The sequence below is a fragment of the Malus domestica genome, chromosome 07 (genome assembly GCF_042453785.1).
Source record: "Malus domestica chromosome 07, GDT2T_hap1".
Classification (NCBI taxonomy): domain Eukaryota; kingdom Viridiplantae; phylum Streptophyta; class Magnoliopsida; order Rosales; family Rosaceae; genus Malus; species Malus domestica.
Genome location: NC_091667.1, coordinates 2751891 through 2770257, shown reverse-complemented (window position 1 = coordinate 2770257; position 18367 = coordinate 2751891). Strand labels below are relative to the sequence as shown.

The window sequence follows — 18367 nt, the reverse complement described above, 5'->3', positions numbered from 1 at the left end:
GTAAACATTATTGAAAATGTTTCGTTAAAACTCCCAAGATTAAAAGGCAAAGCCCCTAGGGCAACTCAAGCAAGAAGAGTCAAACAAGAGAAATCACTTGCTCAATTTAAAATGTCTATACAAATAATTCTAATTTGCCAAGGTAAGAAAACAATAAATAAGAATTTTCGAATCACCCTCTATAATAAATTTCTAAAAGCTAATAGCTATCACATTTAGTATGAATGGTAGGGTTTGGATTCCATCGGAACCTCTTTGGAGTATCCTAGTCCTAAAGATTCTTACATTCTATTCGCTCATCGTACATCGTGCGATCAGAAATTATTTTAAATTATTTTATTTAAAATTAAACACAAACAATATCTAATAATTTATAACCGCATGATGAACCGGATAGAATTTGAGAATCCTTAGGATCCTTATCTTGAAGGATGCCCATTTTGAGAGCCAAAGCTTGAGCCATGAGAGCGTTCAAGTTATTAGTTGTTTTGTACCCGCAACTACAAGAGGAGAGTCATCATGATTTCTGATAATGAAACCACTAACAATATTTGTGATAATGAATCATCATCATCATGGTTTTTTTCCCCATTTTACCCTTGATTTCTGATAATGAAACCGCCAACAATTTAATCCCATTTTACCCTTGATTATATTTGTCTGATCCAAGCAACTTCAAGGCAAAATGCATGATTTTAAGTTTTCTACCATCCTTTGAAACCGAACATGTGAACCCCAACAAATGTGGTTTTATCTCAACTTCTTAAATCTGAAATTATTTAAGTTTTTTTTTTTTGGGAGTTTTAACAAAACACTCCCGTACTGTTCACTTTTTAACCAAAAACCACATTTTTATATTTTCCGGTACCATTCACTTACACATGCACTTGTCATTTTTCATTAAAACTAAAAAAAAAATTGAACTTTTCGTTAGTTTTTTTTTTTCTGGGTCAAATGTTAAACTCACTGAATCTTATTTATTTATAACTAGTTTAAAACACAGTACTTCCAAGGCGATGCAAGTGAAGGGGGAAATTAAGAGCCAACTGAACTTGTACAACTTGTCAGAGACCAAAGGCCACTCTCTGCACACAGTCACGACGTTTTTTGCTGGGCATCCGAATGAGGCCTGTAATCTGTAGTTCTGTAATTGCCCTGCAAAATCGTGCTCTGTGAAATGCAAGGTTAAGGATCCAACTCAATTTTTGGCAGTCATTCAATATGGGGAAAAAACACAACAGAACGTAATCCTTGATGCAGGAAGAAGTAATGCATGCTATGCTATGCAGCTATAAAAACAAAGCAGATATATGATCGACAACCACTGGGAACTGTTGCATCTCGCAACACTTGACAAGGTCAGAAAACGATAATCGAGAGAAGTTGGGATTTGGTTTCGTGACTAGTATTTTTATCCTTCCATAGCTGTAAAAAAGGGTCAACATAAACAGTAAGATTATGTCTAGCACCATAAACATCTTTGATTAGGTCGCTTCTTAGTCTAAAGTCAGGCCGTTGAATGCATAATTCATCTATATATAAGCCAAACGAGACTGCATCAACTCACTACAAATGAAGATAATCTGCACTCGGAAGAATGAAAATCTAAAAGGATACTGAATAGATGCTTCACTCTTGTTTTCAGAGTCATTGCTTTCCTTTCTTTTTTTGGGTAGTGGGGACTGCTTTAACTTGCATTTCGCTTTCCTCTTGGGCGGAATAGCAATTGTCTTGAAAGACTGGAACCAGTCATGAAGGTTGATAAGATCCCCATGCTCCTGAGCCAGGGTATACCTACAAGATAAAATGAACATCTAATAACAACCAAGTTAAAGAAACACATGTCCAGTGTTTTAAGTCATATCGGTATATTCCCGCTTACTCTCGAATTGAGTCACCATGATTTAAAAACGCCACACATGTACACTTATCAGCCACAGATCTTATGATTCAAACATTTGTCTTGTATTCCCTTACTCGTAATGTACGATTTGACCTATTGGTCATCCAACACCAAAGGGCAATGCAAAAAAATTATTACCTAGAGATAATAAGTTATTCATTGTCAGAAAAGAAAATTCCCTAAAAAAAAAAATTTCAGTCCCAGACAAAAGAGAGAAAAAAAAATCAAGATTTACCAAATATGCATAATAATATGAAACCAGTAGAAAATTTTATTTTGCCTCTGATAATGATCACAAAGTGACCCTACATGTCTAGACTACAAAGTAGTTGGATATAAATATAACGAATCTGAAAATTAGCATCACTTTCAATAAGTACAGTGCAAACTTGAGCTATGGCTTCCATAGCTTGCATCAATGTTTCTCATAGTTTTTCAAACAATTTTAACATGACAGGCTACGGTTATACTCACACAATTGAGGTATCAGGCATGGGAGACAATGGAATGTTGCCAATCTTACTGCAGCAACTGCATCTTAGGATTTTATGGAACTCCAAAAGATCCACTTGAATCCTCTTCCTCGAGTCGCCAATTAAAGCCTGAAATAAGTAAGAAGTTAAGAAATGAATTTACAGAGTTCCAAAATTAGGTTTAAAAAGTTTCATAAGTGGCAGGCATGCTAATCAGCTAAATAACCTGTCAAAACATTACATATCAAACTTCCAAGAATTTCAAAGCTTAAATCATAACAATATCTGAAAATATGATACTATGCAAATCCTATACGAATTTCATCACAAGTAACAAGTTGCAGCTATAGGTATATTAATCAGAGCAGCCATTGCGATGCTTACCGATTGAAGTTTTTCAACATTTCTAAAGCAGAAAATCTCATGAAGATGCATGCACTCAATTGGCATCATGAAATACCTGTCATGAAGACATTAAAAAAATAAAATAAAAGGGACGATATTAGCCCAGAATGCTTTTCAATAACCAGATAGTAAGGTATAAAACCAATCCAGATAACAGGTATTAAGAAAGCACATTTCAGTTGATTTATTATGATGTTACACAAAGGAGTCATATGTGTTTGCCTAAACCTTATCACTGCGAAGAGAGAAGTCAATAGGCTCAATACTTCATGTTTAATAATTCGCATCTGGAATCAAAATATAAGTGAGGCCCACACAGAATAAGGAATAACTCGTGATTTTGAAGAATCGGACTCTTTGGGGTGAAATATTTTTATTCCTGGAAACACAAGGAATCAAAATTTATTATTTTTACACATTCTTTCTAAAATTTCAAGTTTACCCATTCACATTAACCCAACAGCTCTCACCGCATTCTAGTAATCAAACTGGTTTTCATTCTGATTCTGGAGTATTAGTAATTCAGTACCATTTGCCCATTCCTACTCCAATTCCGATTCAAAATTAATTAGGTCAGTTCATTAGGGCTTAGGGTAATAAGTTTTAGAAAAAGACAATTGCAAAGTAATAAGAATTACCTAACCATGCAATCAATTAATATAGCAGCTTTTCCACTGTGAGATATATGCCTCCTGTCACGTGAATAGAGGTTTAAAATAAAAATAAGATAGGGCAGTTCACATGCTAGTTTAAAAGGAACGGAAGTGGGAGAGAGATAATACTTGGATATGTCAGTCAAATCTGGTTTGCAACTTTCTTCCTCAAATTTCAATAAGGACTGCAGTTCCTTTATCATGTCATGAATCTATTTCAAGCACATAACTGATGGTCACTCAATTAACTTAGTAATCTACTACCGTCACTGCTTGAAGCATGTAATAGTAATAGCTAGGTGAGACTCGTGAGGTAAGGAGACTATGATGATAAAATTACAACAAAGCATAGCATTTGTAAGAAACTCAGAGTACTTTACATGTTTAGCATCTCTAAGGCACACATAGACCATTGAGTACTTTTAAAGCTGTTAAGGAATATATTTTCCCATTAACAGATTTCATAATTGTTCAGGCACAACATAAAGTTAAGGAAAAGATAAATAAGAAGATGTGTGTCAAAATTCCAAATTATTTTTTGTGGACATTCAATTGTTTGATTAGTATTTGACTAATAAACAAAAGTAGATCGAGATTGCCTTGAGTTATGTGCAAACAAAGAGATGAATTCCACATTATCTTCTGTGCATATATTCACTACTATGATATTCAAGAGTTAAAAGAAGAAGAGGAAGAAGGAAAGGCCATAACAAAGCATGCAGAATGAGATCACAAAACACAAGTGCTGAGTTATGTGACAATTTCAGTTCAGAAAACTAGTCTTCTTTTCTCCAAAAGGCACAGCATCACAATACACAAATCTATTAAAAGCTACTAAGAAGACAAAGAAACTCATGTCATACCTCAAGAACATTGACAGTGAGAACTTCCCAACTTTTGAGCAACTGACAGAGCAATGCTGCAGGAAGATCCCTGGTCAATTCCAAAGTTTAGACAGTTCAGAAAATAGAGACTACCGACGAAGAAAAAAATGAAACTTAACTGATATGAAAAAACTTCCAATTTCAGTATAATGATGAACATAAATGACATATATATGTAATATATAAAAAAATATAAAAAAATTAAAAATTGGAATGACATCTAGCAAAACATGGAACAGATAAAGTGATACTCATCTAATTTGAGTCTAATTAGCATGGTGCTTAAATAAGAATAAAACAGAAAAGCATAAATATTAATTAATAAATAAAATAATTAAAAAACCTATGCTTCTCAGCAATTTCAGGCAAAGTAAACATAAGAACTAAACCATGCGTGCAATGTGAGACCTACTTCAGTAAATTTGAATTTTTTAGCCCACATTACTAACCTCACTTTGCGAACTACCTGACAAATAAGGCGTCCCTTTCGGGAGCTCAAATGTTGTTCAAGCATACAGTGATCATTTGACAAAGATGTAACAAATTTTTTTCCCAATCCAGTGCGATTATCATTATCAGAAGCGAATGAGTTGTAAACATCTGGATCAAGCGCCTCGCAAAATAAATCTAGCAATTGAACTTTGTCGCACTTCCCAGCTTCATATAAGCACTGCAAAACACTTGTGTGTCAAAATACAGAAAAGCCAATTTGATGATATGAAACAAGAAATGTACAAGGCCCTAAGAAAATAAAAAGAAGAAATAAACACTAAACTGTGTTCTTTCACTCATCAGACATTAGCTACAAAAATTCAGGTTCAGGTATCAAAACCCGTGAAAACATATCAAAATATGCATTTAAGCTCACAAGTCGGAAAATGTTAAGCTTAGGAATGTTGAAGCACTAATAATTAATATCTGTAAGAAATATAATACGAAAAAGGAGTCACCAGAACAACAGTGCTCCAGAGCATCTGCAATCTCTTCAACTCTGTTAAACCATGAGCTATATTGATATCAGTTTGTTCAGCCATTTGATCCCTGGTGACAGAATTTGCAACAGCTGTCAGCATATTCTCGTTTTTATTCAGATTTTGAACTCATCCTTACTAAAAATGTATAAATATTTTTGAGTCTTATGATTACCTTCCATGACATAAAACTTGGGAAGCACACTTGATCACTTTCTCATTCTGAGATCCCTTCAATGGCCAAATTACATCTTAGTAAAAATATGCAAAACATTGTTTGGCATTGGGTTGGGGGAGGTAGGAGAAACTTATCATGAATGCATAGTATTAAAATAAATATAAAAAAAAATCATAAAGAATGCAAGCAGGGAGCAATAATCACCAAGTTGGTTATTGTTGCTTTCATGAATATTCCAACATGTGCATATCTGATTGCATATAACTACATCTACACATAAACCAAATGTTCTGTGTCTCCTTCCAGAATCCAAATCCAAAACAGGATTATGACGGGATCTATTACCGATTGACCACTTTGTTACAGTTCAGTAGAGTACAAAAAGCAAAATCCTTCTCTTTTGTCTATTAAATGAGAAATCTAAATAAGAGATGGCAGAAAAGGAATATAAATAAAAAATGGGTATCAGTTATGCACCTTGCTTGAATGCTATCTATCAATGTATAACATTGTTAATGGTAGACACAGAGGAAAGTGATACTCCATAGATGCTAACCTTGGTGTCTTCTTTAACAAGCAACCCACCAAGTATGAGTCTTAAAGGCTCCGAGGAGAAATGTTGGACACAGGCTATCTGAAAAATACTTTTTGACATCAGCAGCGGCCTTAGTCATGATGACAAAAGAACATGAGAGGAAATGTAACAACTTAATTACCGACCTTCAAAGCCCTAAGAAAAGATGTCAATGTACCGTCCTGATTTAAGAAGTAGTTTCGCAGAAAGACAGCCACCTTGTGACCAACAGCGAAACTAGAACACTGCCTCACAAGAGCAGCCTCAACAACTGCATCCATCCTCTCAGCCGGTGATCCCAGCGTGAACTTGCAAGGGCACAACTTCTTCAGCACATTTGAAGGAAGTATGTTGCTTGGGGCATCCAATGTTGTTGCAACTCCCATTATTAAAATGACTGGGATCTTGACAACCCATTCACTGATACAAACAGTGGAGCAAGTTACAAGGCCAGGTAAGCAAAATCTTGTCCTCACAGAGAGAGATGGAGGGAGAGTCTCTGTGTTATTTATTGTATATGCAAAAAGCAGGGGTTGGGGCTAGAATACCTCAACATAAGAATGAAATCAGACAGGACTAGAATACCTCAACATAAGAATGAAATCAGACAAGACAGGAATAGAACATCTTTCCATGTCGTCTATAATGACAACCACCGGAGAACCATAATTTCCATGCTGGCTGTACCATGATGCCAATATGGACATATCAGCTGCCTGAGTAAATAAAATAAAATAAATTGAATAAGGATCTACTTGTTGTATAATTGAATAAATTGAAGGCACAAAGAAAGGTAAATACTTACATCGAAAGACCGTATCAAAAACTGTCTCAATAAACTTGAAATAGAACCAGCAATCCCATTTTTTGGTGAAAAGTCGAGGGAGGAAAGGCTAGCGACATGGCATCCATGAGATTTCAGGCAGAGGCCAAGCTCTTGAAATGTCGAGAAATCGTCAACAGACTCCATATTCTCTGCCAGTAATGACTCAATCGATCAACTCAGTCAACTCAAACTGGAATTAGGATAAATAAAAGGGAAGAGATGCAGAACAAAAACATACTGGTGAGAAGGAGTGCAGTGAAGAGCTGTGCGCTACAAGTAGCGTGGGTAACAATCGGAAACGGGCCGAGAGGAGAAGAGAAGGGAGCAATTGGCTTGATAGCACCGAAGGAATCGCATACCCAGCTGTGTATCTGGTTGAAAACATGAGCATTCATATTCCTCAGAACATCCTTGATGGAGGATTCGATTCCTGACCAAACTAACTGAAAAGCTTCCATTCTCAAGCAGCCCTCGTCGCCTTCCTTAAGCTTTGTTGGGCACAGGTCAAGCCTCTTTCGGGGTTTCCCAATCGAAGTTGATTTTTCAGATGCTTTGTGAAGGATGAAGAAATGCTGCTCGATTAGAAAATTAGACAAAATTCGTAAGAAAAAAGAAATTAAAAAAAAAGCATAAATAAACGCAATGGCAAAGGAACGCAAGGGACCTGGAGGTTGTTTTGGGCGGCATTGGGACTTGATGGAGGCGGTGAATCACCCGCACTTGCAGATGAAGCCGCCATTGATGCTCTTTTCTCTTCTACTGTCTACACGATTAGCCAAATTTAGGGTTTCATTTTAAAAGCTAGTGGTGTCGGAGGAAAAAAATTCTGAATCATTCAAGAATGACCCATGTCAAGAAAATACCAAATTTCCATGCTATCTATATGAAAGACATCATCTTTGGTAAATTGAATCAGGAAAGAGAAGTTAATCAATCTTGACATGAAAATTGCAATCACTGATGCATGAAAACTAACCAAGACAAATGAAACGGAGAACTGACAGTAAGCCCACAGATTTTCACATGAACGACTTAGGATTACTAAAACGACGGGATGTAGAAATCAACAAATAAGTGGTTAATTTCACTGCTCGTGAGTTCCACCCAAGGTACATCCCCCAACCACCCTATACATGATAACATTCTGATTCTTTGCCTGGAGACTGGAGGACGCGATGGTCCAAATGCACAAGGATTGCCACTTCAATGAAAGTCAAAACGCAGTCTAAACTGATTACCCAATTCACAGAAAAATGAGAAGCAGCAAGTTGATAAATTGATTACGTAATTTGAGTTAATGCTGGTTTTCTACTAATAAATGAAGGAGATTGAGTGCTCAAAATTTAGCATTTTTGCTTTTACATCATTCATCGCGGTTAAAATCCAAAATACCCCAAATGAAATCAGGGACAGCAAACAGAAAATTCCAACAGAAAAGGGGAAAGAAGAAAAGAGAAGAGAAGGAGGAAGCTCACCTGGAGAATCAGAGAGGCTGGCGGTTGAGGAAGGGAGAGAGAGCAGAGCTTGTGAAGGCCTTAAACTCTGTGTTTGCTTTTACTAAAACTCGTCAGAACACTATTTTGCATCAAAGGACAAAACGGCGTCGTCGTAATGTTTCTCAAACTCTTGTGATACCAATTAGGAGACCAAAACCCTAATAATTCATGTAAGGGTAATTTTCGGTATTTTATTCCACCCCTAGTTGAGATTGGATGATAGGTTATCATTTAATCTCGGTTGTTCATTATAATTAGAAACGAGTTGGTCTGGAGTTTCGTTTTTCTAAGTATATGGATTCGGCTCATCCCGTCCTGTTTTGTTTATTCTTTAAAATATTTAGAACCGGTCCGTACATGCTCCGAACCTAAAATGCTGATCCCGACCCGCGGTTCCTTTACCCATTTGCCCACTCCTAGACTGTAAAGCTTAGAGTTACGGATTTAAGTTATCTAGGAATTTGGGCATTAAAACCTACGGTTTAAGCCTTCAATGGTTTCGAAAGCAAAAGATGGCCCCAAGAATTTTCCTTTTTTTTTTCCTCCGCACTATGATTAATCTGTTTGAAAATTGGAAACACACAAATATAGAAGGTAACATGGTAGGTAGGAATGTGGGATTGAGAGGAATGCCTTAGAAAAAAGCAACAGCTATTAACAGAAAGTAGCGATGTCATATCATATGTAGTTAACTTGAATTTTGCAAGAAATACATATAACGTCTTTTTGGATTGTCAGTTATACAATGAAAACTGAAAATTATACGTTACATTCATACGATTACAAAATACCAAATCAAGTAAAGTGCAATTACAAATTGGCCGCCTAAATTTCAGCTCGGAAGAGAATAAAAATCTTTTCCTTTGAATAAGAATGCAGAAGGAATTTTGTAGTTTGGGTCTGATAATATAACTAAACCTCATTTGTTTAAGACGTCAAGTTAAAATAATGCCCAAAAACTATCAATGGAAGCTAGGACGCAAACCTATAACTACAATTGAAAACGGAAATGAAATCCACTAACATAAACCAAAAATATTGATTCCAATTTAGAATTTACACACTGAGACGAGAGACGAAAGAGAAGTAGTCTACCCTCCCCTAAACTTTTTATGAAACATGAGTGAAAAGTTGTTGAACCCTTCTATGACGACGTATGTTCTAATCCATTAATCTAATAAGATATATTATTTGACAAAAAAAAATTGTTAAAAAAAAAAGAAAAATCAACAAAAAATATTAAATGCCCACTAAAGTGCGCCCATTTCACATTCTTGATGTCAGAATGCTTTTCTCATTGGGAATTCAGACGGAGGAGCGTCTGTTTGTAAATGGGCAATTTTAGGCTCCTAGTAGAGCCCACGAGCAGTCCATTAACACCGACCAGTTGGCACTTGGCAGTGTCCATTATCTTTTCGCAAACTGACCATCCAAAACAAAATACGAGAAAATTGTGCTCCTTGTGAAATTACCATGATACCCTGTTCCACCTTTCATTTTTTATTTTTCCCATTATTTTCTAGAATGTCTTTGTCTTCGTTAATACAAGCAAGCGATGTAACTATTTTAATTTGGTCTAAGGAGAAGAAGAAAGGGTTTGAACCGATAACAAGTGCGTTAAAACAAAATCAAGAAAATTGTGCTCTTTGTGAAATTACCACGATACCCTTTTCCACTTTTCATTTTTATTTTTCCCATTATTCACTCGAATGTCTTTCTCTTCGTTAATACAAGCAAGCGATGTAACTATTTTAATTTGGTCTAAGGACAAGAAGAAAGCGTTTGAACCGAGAACGAGTGTGTTAAAACAAAATACGAGAAAATTGTGCTCCTTGTGAAATTACCATGATACCCTTTTCCACCTTTCATTTTTTATTTTTCCCATTATTTTCTCAAATGTCTTTCTCTTCGTTAATACAAGCAAGCGATGTAACTATTTTAATTTGGTCTAAGGAGAAGAAGAAAGGGTTTGAACCGAGAACGAGTGCGTTAAAACAAAATAATTTTAACCATCAGGATAATCCATCACTTTCAAGTTAACAAATATTTTTCTTGTATCACAACATCGACACTATTACGCTTCACATACCATTTAAGAGAAACATTGATTTGTTTAATTGGTAGGTGGCTTTTCTACCTCATTATATAATTGGAAAGGTACAACAAATATTCGAGCCTACTAATTAGTTCAACTAATCCTCTCTTCAATTTAATATTTTTTTAATAAACAACATTATCTGCACTAAGAGGTTGAGGAATAGGTTAAGCTTCACAATAGTTAGCAATAATGTAGTTTAAATACGTTTTTGACGAGAATCGAACTTAAAACTTCTCACTTACAAATGAAGATGAATACTACTAGACCGTAGTAGTAAATGGCCTATCTCCAATTTTATTGAACATATAGTAGTACGTATATAGCATGTCTAGTATTATAAATGTTCTCCTAATCACGGGTGATCAATGAATATAAGGAAAACTAATGAAAATGATTTGAAAACTTTGAATTTTAACGATAATGACAAAATAAATGGTAAAGTGAATAGTACCATGATTGATTTTTAGTGTAAAAATGTGATTTTTCGTTAAAGTAAACAGTATCGGAAGCTTTTCGTTAAAGTTCCCATGAATATATGGTCCTCAGTCCTGAATCTAATATCAAGAGTTGAAAATAAATAAATAGATGTGTTTTTTATGCCTTAATCTCGACTGTTGATACCTTATTAAGAAATAACAAACAAGAATGGAGGGTATTTAGGTCAGAAAAGCAAAAGATATGATTCTTGTCTAACCTATACTCCTATAATACCTTATTAAGAAATAACAAACAAGTGAGTGCCATATGTAGACTTCTCATGTCACAAACTTCATAATTCAATTTATTTATTTTTATTTATTTATTTTTTTTAAAGAAGAAGATAATTCATAAAAATTAAAAAGCCAGAAAAAAAGGGGACCCAAAACGCAACTGTCAGTGCATGTCAGCATCAGACTCTTGTCTCAGGCTTATTCGAAACACCTATCATCTGCCGAACAAGCAGGAAACCAAAGCTAAGAACTCCCATGGAATCTCTGCTTCTTTGGCTTCCAAGAATCCCTTTCCTGCCTTCCCAATGCAATCTCCCCATGCAAAAACAAAGCATGGGACAAGAGGGAATCGCTTTCCTCTATGACCTTTGAATTGTCTTTGCTTCTGGTTTTCCTTTCAATATGGTCCAAAGAAAGGTGCCAAACAAGCTTGGAATCCAAGCTGATCATGATAAATTCGAGAAGCGGTTTTCGAGCCTGAAGACGTCTTCTCAGTTCCAAGATGGGAAACACAGAGGAGCTGATTTGAAGAAGAAGAAGATGAAGAAAGCTAGATCAATCAAGCTTTCAGATGTTGAGAGCTTGAGATCATCACCTTTGAGGAAGAACTTATCTCAGCCAGGAAGGCCGCCACCGCAGCCTCTCAATGTTCCAAACACTGCGGCTTCCCCTCAGAAGCAGCCTCTGACCAAGACAACTTATGGCTCGCCAAACTACATGAAGCCCACCAGCTGTTCTCATGCAAGGAAGGACCAGAACCGAAAAAATTCAGGCAGTTCAAAGCTTGGCTCTGCTTCTAGTAAACCTGAAAGAAGTTTAGCAAGGACATCTGGTTTGCAGCTTGTGAGAACTTTAATGAAGTCCCCTAGTTTTAAGCCGGTAAGAGCTTCGGCGAAAAAAACTTCCAGGGTTGCTCTTTGTGCAGATGCGAATGTTCAGAGAGCAACTTGTTCTTCAACACTGAAGGATGCAAAGTTTCCTGACTATCTGACGATTAGTCCTGGGGGAACCGAAGCTGAGGGAACTTCAATCATGAAGGTTTGCCCGTATACGTACTGTTCTCTTAATGGCCATCATCGTTCGCCTGTGCCCCCATTGAAGAGTTTCTTGTCTGCAAGAAGACGTTCGTTGAAGACCCAGAAGATGATGAAATTGCAAGCTCTGAGTCCACGCGGAGCAAAGCGATGTAATGATGGAATAAAAGAAATTCATTTGCAGAAAATGTTGTTTGATGAGGATGAAAAAATTGCAGAGAAAGAAGCTGCTTTGGATTTCTTTGTTGAATTCTATGCTACAAACGAGGAAGATGGCACCGAGGCAATTGGAAGGAAAGCAGGAGTTGATTTTGTAGGAGAACAAGAAGTTTACGAGGGTCCTGCGTTTCCAAATGATGCAAGTGATGAAGCAGAAACAGAAAATTATGCCAACAACCTAGTTGTGGAGAACCCGTCGGATAGATCACCGCATTCGGAGAGTGAATCTGAGGCAGAAAGCTTCGAAGAATTTCCTGAAGAAGACCAAAAAGAAGATGCAGATGAAGACTACGGAGCACTGTCAGATCAAGAAGACAATTCCACTGGAAGCTGCTTGAAAGAGAGCGACTCTGAAGACCTTTCAAGCACTGAAATGGATTATTCCAGTTCTGAAAGTATTGACATGGAGTGGGAGGAAGGGCAATTTGCCACTACAGTGCTTGGTGATTATGAATCTGTTCCAAATGCCGGGTGTTCAACAAAAATTCAAGACACTGATAAGCAAGAAGAATCGCTGTTCAACTCCGACGCAATGAAAGGTAACAGCGATAATATGATTCCGGATTATTATGTATTATTGAAGAATGATGGTGACGTAAGTGAACAGGATGTCATTAAACAGAATTTTGAGATTCAAGAGTCTGGGAATGAGTATGAAAGATGGAGTTACGACCAACTTTCTTACACTGACGATGCATTCAAAGGAGGCAGTGAACTATCGGATACAGATTGCATAGAAATATCTTCAGCAGAGGAGCCAACTGAGAAACTAACAGGAACTGATGAGGAAATTCAACAACAAAATGAATGTTTTGAAGCAGAGGATCATGAGATCGGCTCTCACCTTGGAGATGTTGAAAGCAACTACACCAGTGTGGAGACAGATGAAGATGCTGTCAAGGTTGACAATTATGATAATGGCAAGAAGACTGAGCCTTACCAGCAAAATGACATTGCTGAAGATGGTAACCTGTCCAAAGGGAAGTACATGAAGATTTCAAGTTCCAATGAATCTGAGGATCAAAGCGATTTAAGGCTGAAAAAATCAGATATCTTCGGTAACAACACAGGAGAACCTGATAACATGGAAGTGGAAAACAATTCAGAGCCAGAAGCCACAAAAAATTTCAACACGGCCAATAATAGCATTAGCCCTGGGATGAAGAGAAAATTTTCTGATGCAGCAAGCAACTTCGACCAAGAACTTCCCAACACCTACAACTACTGGAAAAGAATCAAATGCAAGAAACTCAACATGGATGGGGAGGAGCAAAGGAAGTTCAATCCAAGAGAACCGAATTACCTGCCTTTGGTTCCTGACCCCGAACCAGAAAAGGTTGACCTCAGGCATCAGATTGTCGACAACAAGAAAAATACAGATGAATGGATGCTTGACTACGCACTCCAGCAAGCTGTCACAAAACTTGCTCCTGCAAGGAAGAAGAAGGTGGCACTGCTTGTTGCAGCCTTCGAAACGGTCAAGCCAGCGCCCAAAGTGGGAAAACATCAACAGGCTTCAGTCACGCAAGACCTATGCAAGCTTGTAGCTGATGATAGTTACTGAGGTGAATATATAATCACTATCTCCAAGCCTTCAGATAATTAATTCTAATATCTGTTCATGAGCGCGTACATCAAATAACAAAGGGAACCATTCTCATATTGTTGTGCAGGTGAAAAGACTGCAACATCTATAAGCTACTGAAGCAAAGGCACAAGAATATAGGAGAACTACAGTTCCAGCAGAACACAACTCACCGTTTCTCGGATCCTTTCAGAATTTCTGGAGAGGAAGGAGACAGCTTCATGCAGTGACGATTCGAGAGTGGTTCTCCTACAGCTCCATGCTAGTGTACTTTGATTAACAATATATGTAATGACAGTTCAATGTTTTATGGTGTGATTTGCTACCATTTCATCCTCTACTGTTGCACGAGGCACTGGCCTCCACAACAATATATATGGTTGTTTGCTTTATATGCATGTCCAGTGTCAACTGACTTGTCGCTCAAGCAGTTAGGAGCGTTTAGCTCCACTCTCGAGTTCCGGTATTCAATTCCCGATTCTCCCAGTATCACTTGTATCGCGGAAAAGAAAAATTGCTCATGCATGCTACAATAACTTTCAGTTGTTCATAATTTGCTTATATCCAGAAGGTCTTACTATCGCATCGTAGCAAAAGAAAACAAGTATAATTAGATTTCCCGCAAGATCATATATAAACAGAATGAATCCAATTGGAAACACTTCTCAAAATTTAAGATTCCTATGATATGGAACTCTAGCAAATAACTCTCGGAACTTAAATTCACAAATGTCAAATAAATACTCACAAAATTAAAACAATAATCTCGTCTACGGTATATGTACGTTAACTGCAGGACACTTGACAAGAAGTGACTGGAGTTCTGCAAAGTGATTGCCTAGGCCACTAACATGTGCTATTTTCTCTGGCGAGCCAACTTCAAGAGAACCGGTAGTATCAGAAATTTCACTATGTTCTCTATCTTTTTTGGCTATCATATCATCGTACAAATACCCGAGGGCATCTTTCGTTGACATAGAATGCACTGATTCAAACAATCTTTGAAATCCATTTCGTTGTTCTTCTGTTTCAATCAACTTCTCCTTTAAACCATCTGGAAGGCAAGCCAGCGCACTGTGGATGGAAGATACGCCAGAATGGATAGAGAAGAAAACAAAACTAAAGTAAGATATATAGAAACTCCGAACAGTACAAAAATTTACGAAAGTGAGAAATTACTACAACAAAAAAATATTTGCTTCTTTATATTACCTAGTAACACCTCTGACAAGACCCCAGTTGTACCCAACAAGGACCGATTTCTTAAAGCCAATATTAAATCCCTCTTGTGAAGAAGCTTCTTTTCCCGCTATTACCCCATCACGGTAACCAGTCTACATATTTATCAATAAATAAGGCAAATATTAGAGAACTACCTAAGTTATGCATGTAAAACAACTAACTAAACCCAGATCATGACAAAAGTATGTCCGAACTGTCAACAACCGTATGGTATTGGTTATGTCTCCGCTGCCATTCCCGGCCCAAAGCAGATTGTTCATGCAATTCATCGTCAGAAGCATACCAAGATCCATCTTCATCACACGATTCAACCCTATCATGGTCTGCAAGAAAACATTAAACCCAGGAATCTTACTACAGAGAACAGCCATATGCTAGAAGAATTACGTGGTGGGCAAGAAGATATAAAACTAATACAAAAGCAGAAACCTTGAAAAAGCAATACTCAAAGGCAAATAAGAGCTTCATTTACATACTACAAGTGTGACAATTTAGACCATTTATCCTTTAAAGATTACCTTTCTCACTCCAGTGATATCGGACAGCATACTCACTCATCGGAGTGCATATGGATGACTGTGTTTTGATTAATTGGAGTATTTTGTTTCACATTTACTACATCACACGTTGAATTCAAATTTTACGTGCATTAATACGAAAACACTCCATTGTATGATAAGCTCCAAGGAAAACAAAGATTTAATGCAGCTCATTAGGTATCCTTGACAACCTAGGAATCAACAAAGAATGAAGGAACTTACGGGTCCAATTACACAATTTTATTACACAATTTGATTTTTCTGAAATTAAATGCATTCACCAGTTAAAACCTATGCATTTACTTATCTACGGCTGACTATATGATGACATCAACGAATATCATAGGTGGACCATGTTATACGGAAAAAAGAGTGCTTCAAACGATTAAAATACCTTGTCGATCACTTTCTAAACTGTTTGCACTGGGTTCACCATCCAATTGTATTTTTGATAGGCTTAAACTTTCTGCGTAGAGCTCATGAGCAAAACTTCCCTCCATCTGTTACAGCATAAAGCAAACACCAAAATTAGAATTACAATTAGAGCAAAGACTGATGTAACGTCGAGCTTTTGAACACTAACTTTAACGGAAAAAGTAAAGAAAAATTAGAAAAGGAATGTGTTTTAATGATAAGATGCAAGACCATAAAATCCACAAGAAGTAACGACCATGACTATCTTCCTGAGACCTCCAGAAAAAACCAGGGCAAATTGCATAGCCTCTAGCACAAAGCTAATAAGAACATAGTATATTCACCAAAAGCTCCAGAAAACTACCGGTTCAAGCAATACATTTATGTCCCGCCCGAAACCTAGGACATGACTTAGGCGGTGGATTATGTTATGGGAATATGGCCTCTATTAACACTTTTAGTGTGTCCTGTAATTTTAGTTTTTCCTTTGATTCCTAAATTTACAAAACTTGGTGAAACACTTCAAATATCCATTTTCATATCCTCAACTACAATCGGACCCTCCTTTCCCTCCAAATGTATCCGCCGTCACAGATACTTAAATCCATCATTCCGAAGGGATAAATTCCGTATACTCAACCACAAAGGAACAAACGCCACTCTGTTGGAGTGAAACACGGTGCACTCTCATTGCCATACTCCCATACAACTTCGTCAAAATTCATATGATCAATCCACATACCAAGCTAGCACACAAAGTAACAGAAATTCAACATTCCATTCAAAATTCCATTGAGATAAAACTTTAATTTTCCAAAGGCTTGTAGAAATATTTCCTAATCCAAGCAACTAAAATAACAACTCAATGACAACTTCAATTCTAAACTTGATTAATTATTAAAATTAAGATTAATCTTGAAACAACTCAAAGGGTTCAAACGGGCATTTACATCACATGAGAATTGAATTACTACGTGCATAGTATCCGAAAACCCCCAAAAATTAGAATATGCAAATGCAACAGAAAAATCCAAACGAAAAAAAAATGAAAAAAACCAAGGAGATGGGAAAAGGAGGATGAAACTCACCCGGAGAAAGTTGCAGGTTTTGGGACGAAGCTTTTTCGGCTCGTGGAAGAAGATGGCTTGCGAAACAGCACCGTTCAACTCTCTTTGTTATCTTTCCTCTTCCTCTCTCGCTCACCCTCTTCTGAGTTTCTGAGTTCCGACTCTGACGAGTTGGAGAAGATTTCTCATTTCTGTAATGGTGTAATTCGGCCTTTTATGGGCTTATGATGGGCTATTTATTGGTGCCAGGCTGCCAGCTGTTATTGGTGCATCCAAGTTTGCTTCCAAACCAAGGAGAAATGTTTCAATGTGCCGGAAACATGATCTGATAAACAAGTGTCATAGTATAATTCATTAAATTTTTTTTTTTCAAGTATCAAACCACTTGTAATATGACAGCTTGTGTATCAAGCCGTATTTCTGGCACACTGAAAAATCTCTTGCATAATTTGGTATGAAAATGTTACTTTTGTTCTTAATATTCACGTTACGTTATTACAATTAATTATGAAAGAACACTCTTGATTAGAGTTAGTTTTCTATATATTCCATTGAAGCCAAATATAATTGTTCACACAGAGGAGCTCGGCGATGATGCCAAATGTTAGGCAATCTCAGTAATTATGTTTTTGACAAAGCAATATTTTATACTACTTTATGGAACGGCCCTGGTCGATTGGCCTCACCCACATCTATTATGCAGTATTAGTTGGATGTAGAACAACATGAATAACATTAACATGCATTTCCATGAATGTAAAATTACGCCTCTGTCAATTTCAAGTCAAAATTATCTCCACTTGTACTTTTTTTTTTCTCTCTACTTGTTCTTTGGTGAGGGCACAAAGCCAAAGAACATGGTTGGTGAGCCAGAAAGCCGCCTTCTTGGGCTTCAAAACTTTCCGCCGGGTGACCATGGCATCCACCCTTTGGATATCAGAGGTGTTAAGCCTGATCCTGCAGTGGCCGCGCTTTTATTATGTGTGCTCATCATCGGTGGTCCACATTTGGTCTGTAACGGTAGTGGTTCAAATCCTTTCTCTGCTGCTGTCAATGCTCTCTCTTTGCTCAACTTTATCAGTCTCCATGGGTCGAT

The 18367-nt window shown here is 37.0% G+C and overlaps 3 protein-coding genes across 8 annotated transcripts; 1 reads left to right on the top strand and 2 right to left on the bottom strand.

The window, feature by feature from the left end:
- Positions 1 to 955: 955 nt before the first annotated feature.
- LOC103446482 (origin of replication complex subunit 3) lies at positions 956 to 8503 on the bottom strand. 6 transcript variants are annotated; one of them, XR_011582562.1, is made up of 18 exons: positions 8343 to 8503; positions 7532 to 7630; positions 7106 to 7439; positions 6847 to 7016; positions 6627 to 6757; positions 6188 to 6461; positions 6024 to 6101; positions 5465 to 5520; positions 5269 to 5359; positions 4768 to 4988; positions 4298 to 4367; positions 3564 to 3646; positions 3420 to 3473; positions 2761 to 2836; positions 2378 to 2505; positions 1883 to 2041; positions 1618 to 1794; positions 956 to 1170 (listed from the first exon to the last, which is right to left on the bottom strand). XR_011582562.1 is itself a non-coding variant. In XM_008385609.4 (17 exons), the coding sequence occupies exons 2-17, from the start codon at positions 7604 to 7606 to the stop codon at positions 1065 to 1067; spliced, it is 2124 nt and encodes a 707-aa protein (XP_008383831.2). In that variant the 5' UTR covers positions 7607 to 7630; positions 8343 to 8503; the 3' UTR covers positions 956 to 1064. The 6 variants fall into 6 exon arrangements, 4 of the variants coding, with proteins under 4 accessions (XP_008383831.2, XP_070680506.1, XP_017190761.2 ...); XR_011582561.1 differs by having other exon boundaries at positions 1883 to 1996; XM_008385609.4 differs by lacking the exon at positions 1883 to 2041.
- Positions 8504 to 11264: 2761 nt separating this feature from the next.
- LOC103412444 (uncharacterized) lies at positions 11265 to 14399 on the top strand. The gene is made up of 2 exons (XM_029098867.2): positions 11265 to 13989; positions 14098 to 14399. The coding sequence occupies exon 1, from the start codon at positions 11574 to 11576 to the stop codon at positions 13986 to 13988; it is 2415 nt and encodes an 804-aa protein (XP_028954700.2). The 5' UTR covers positions 11265 to 11573; the 3' UTR covers position 13989; positions 14098 to 14399.
- A 220-nt stretch (positions 14400 to 14619) lies between these two features.
- On the bottom strand, positions 14620 to 17479 carry LOC108170731 (uncharacterized). Its single transcript, XM_029098868.2, has 5 exons — positions 17293 to 17479; positions 16185 to 16290; positions 15456 to 15574; positions 15222 to 15343; positions 14620 to 15083 (listed from the first exon to the last, which is right to left on the bottom strand). The coding sequence occupies exons 2-5, from the start codon at positions 16288 to 16290 to the stop codon at positions 14780 to 14782; spliced, it is 651 nt and encodes a 216-aa protein (XP_028954701.2). The 5' UTR covers positions 17293 to 17479; the 3' UTR covers positions 14620 to 14779.
- Positions 17480 to 18367: the final 888 nt, after the last annotated feature.

Bases quoted from the DNA above. Each gene is read 5' to 3' on its own strand.
- LOC103446482 (XM_008385609.4), bottom strand. From the start codon at position 7,606: ATGGCGGCTTCATCTGCAAGTGCGGGTGATTCACCGCCTCCATCAAGT. The intron at 6,102-6,187 runs GTCGGTAATTAA...AGTATTTTTCAG, and splicing joins CTTTTCTTAGGGCTTTGAAG to ATAGCCTGTGTCCAACATTT. The intron at 2,506-2,760 runs GTAAGCATCGCA...TACTTATTTCAG, and splicing joins ATGTTGAAAAACTTCAATCG to GCTTTAATTGGCGACTCGAG.
- LOC103412444 (XM_029098867.2), top strand. From the start codon at position 11,574: ATGGTCCAAAGAAAGGTGCCAAACAAGCTTGGAATCCAAGCTGATCAT.
- LOC108170731 (XM_029098868.2), bottom strand. From the start codon at position 16,290: ATGGAGGGAAGTTTTGCTCATGAGCTCTACGCAGAAAGTTTAAGCCTA. The intron at 15,575-16,184 runs GTATTTTAATCG...GTTTTCTTGCAG, and splicing joins TTTAGAAAGTGATCGACAAG to ACCATGATAGGGTTGAATCG. The intron at 15,344-15,455 runs GTTGTTGACAGT...ATAAATATGTAG, and splicing joins GACATAACCAATACCATACG to ACTGGTTACCGTGATGGGGT.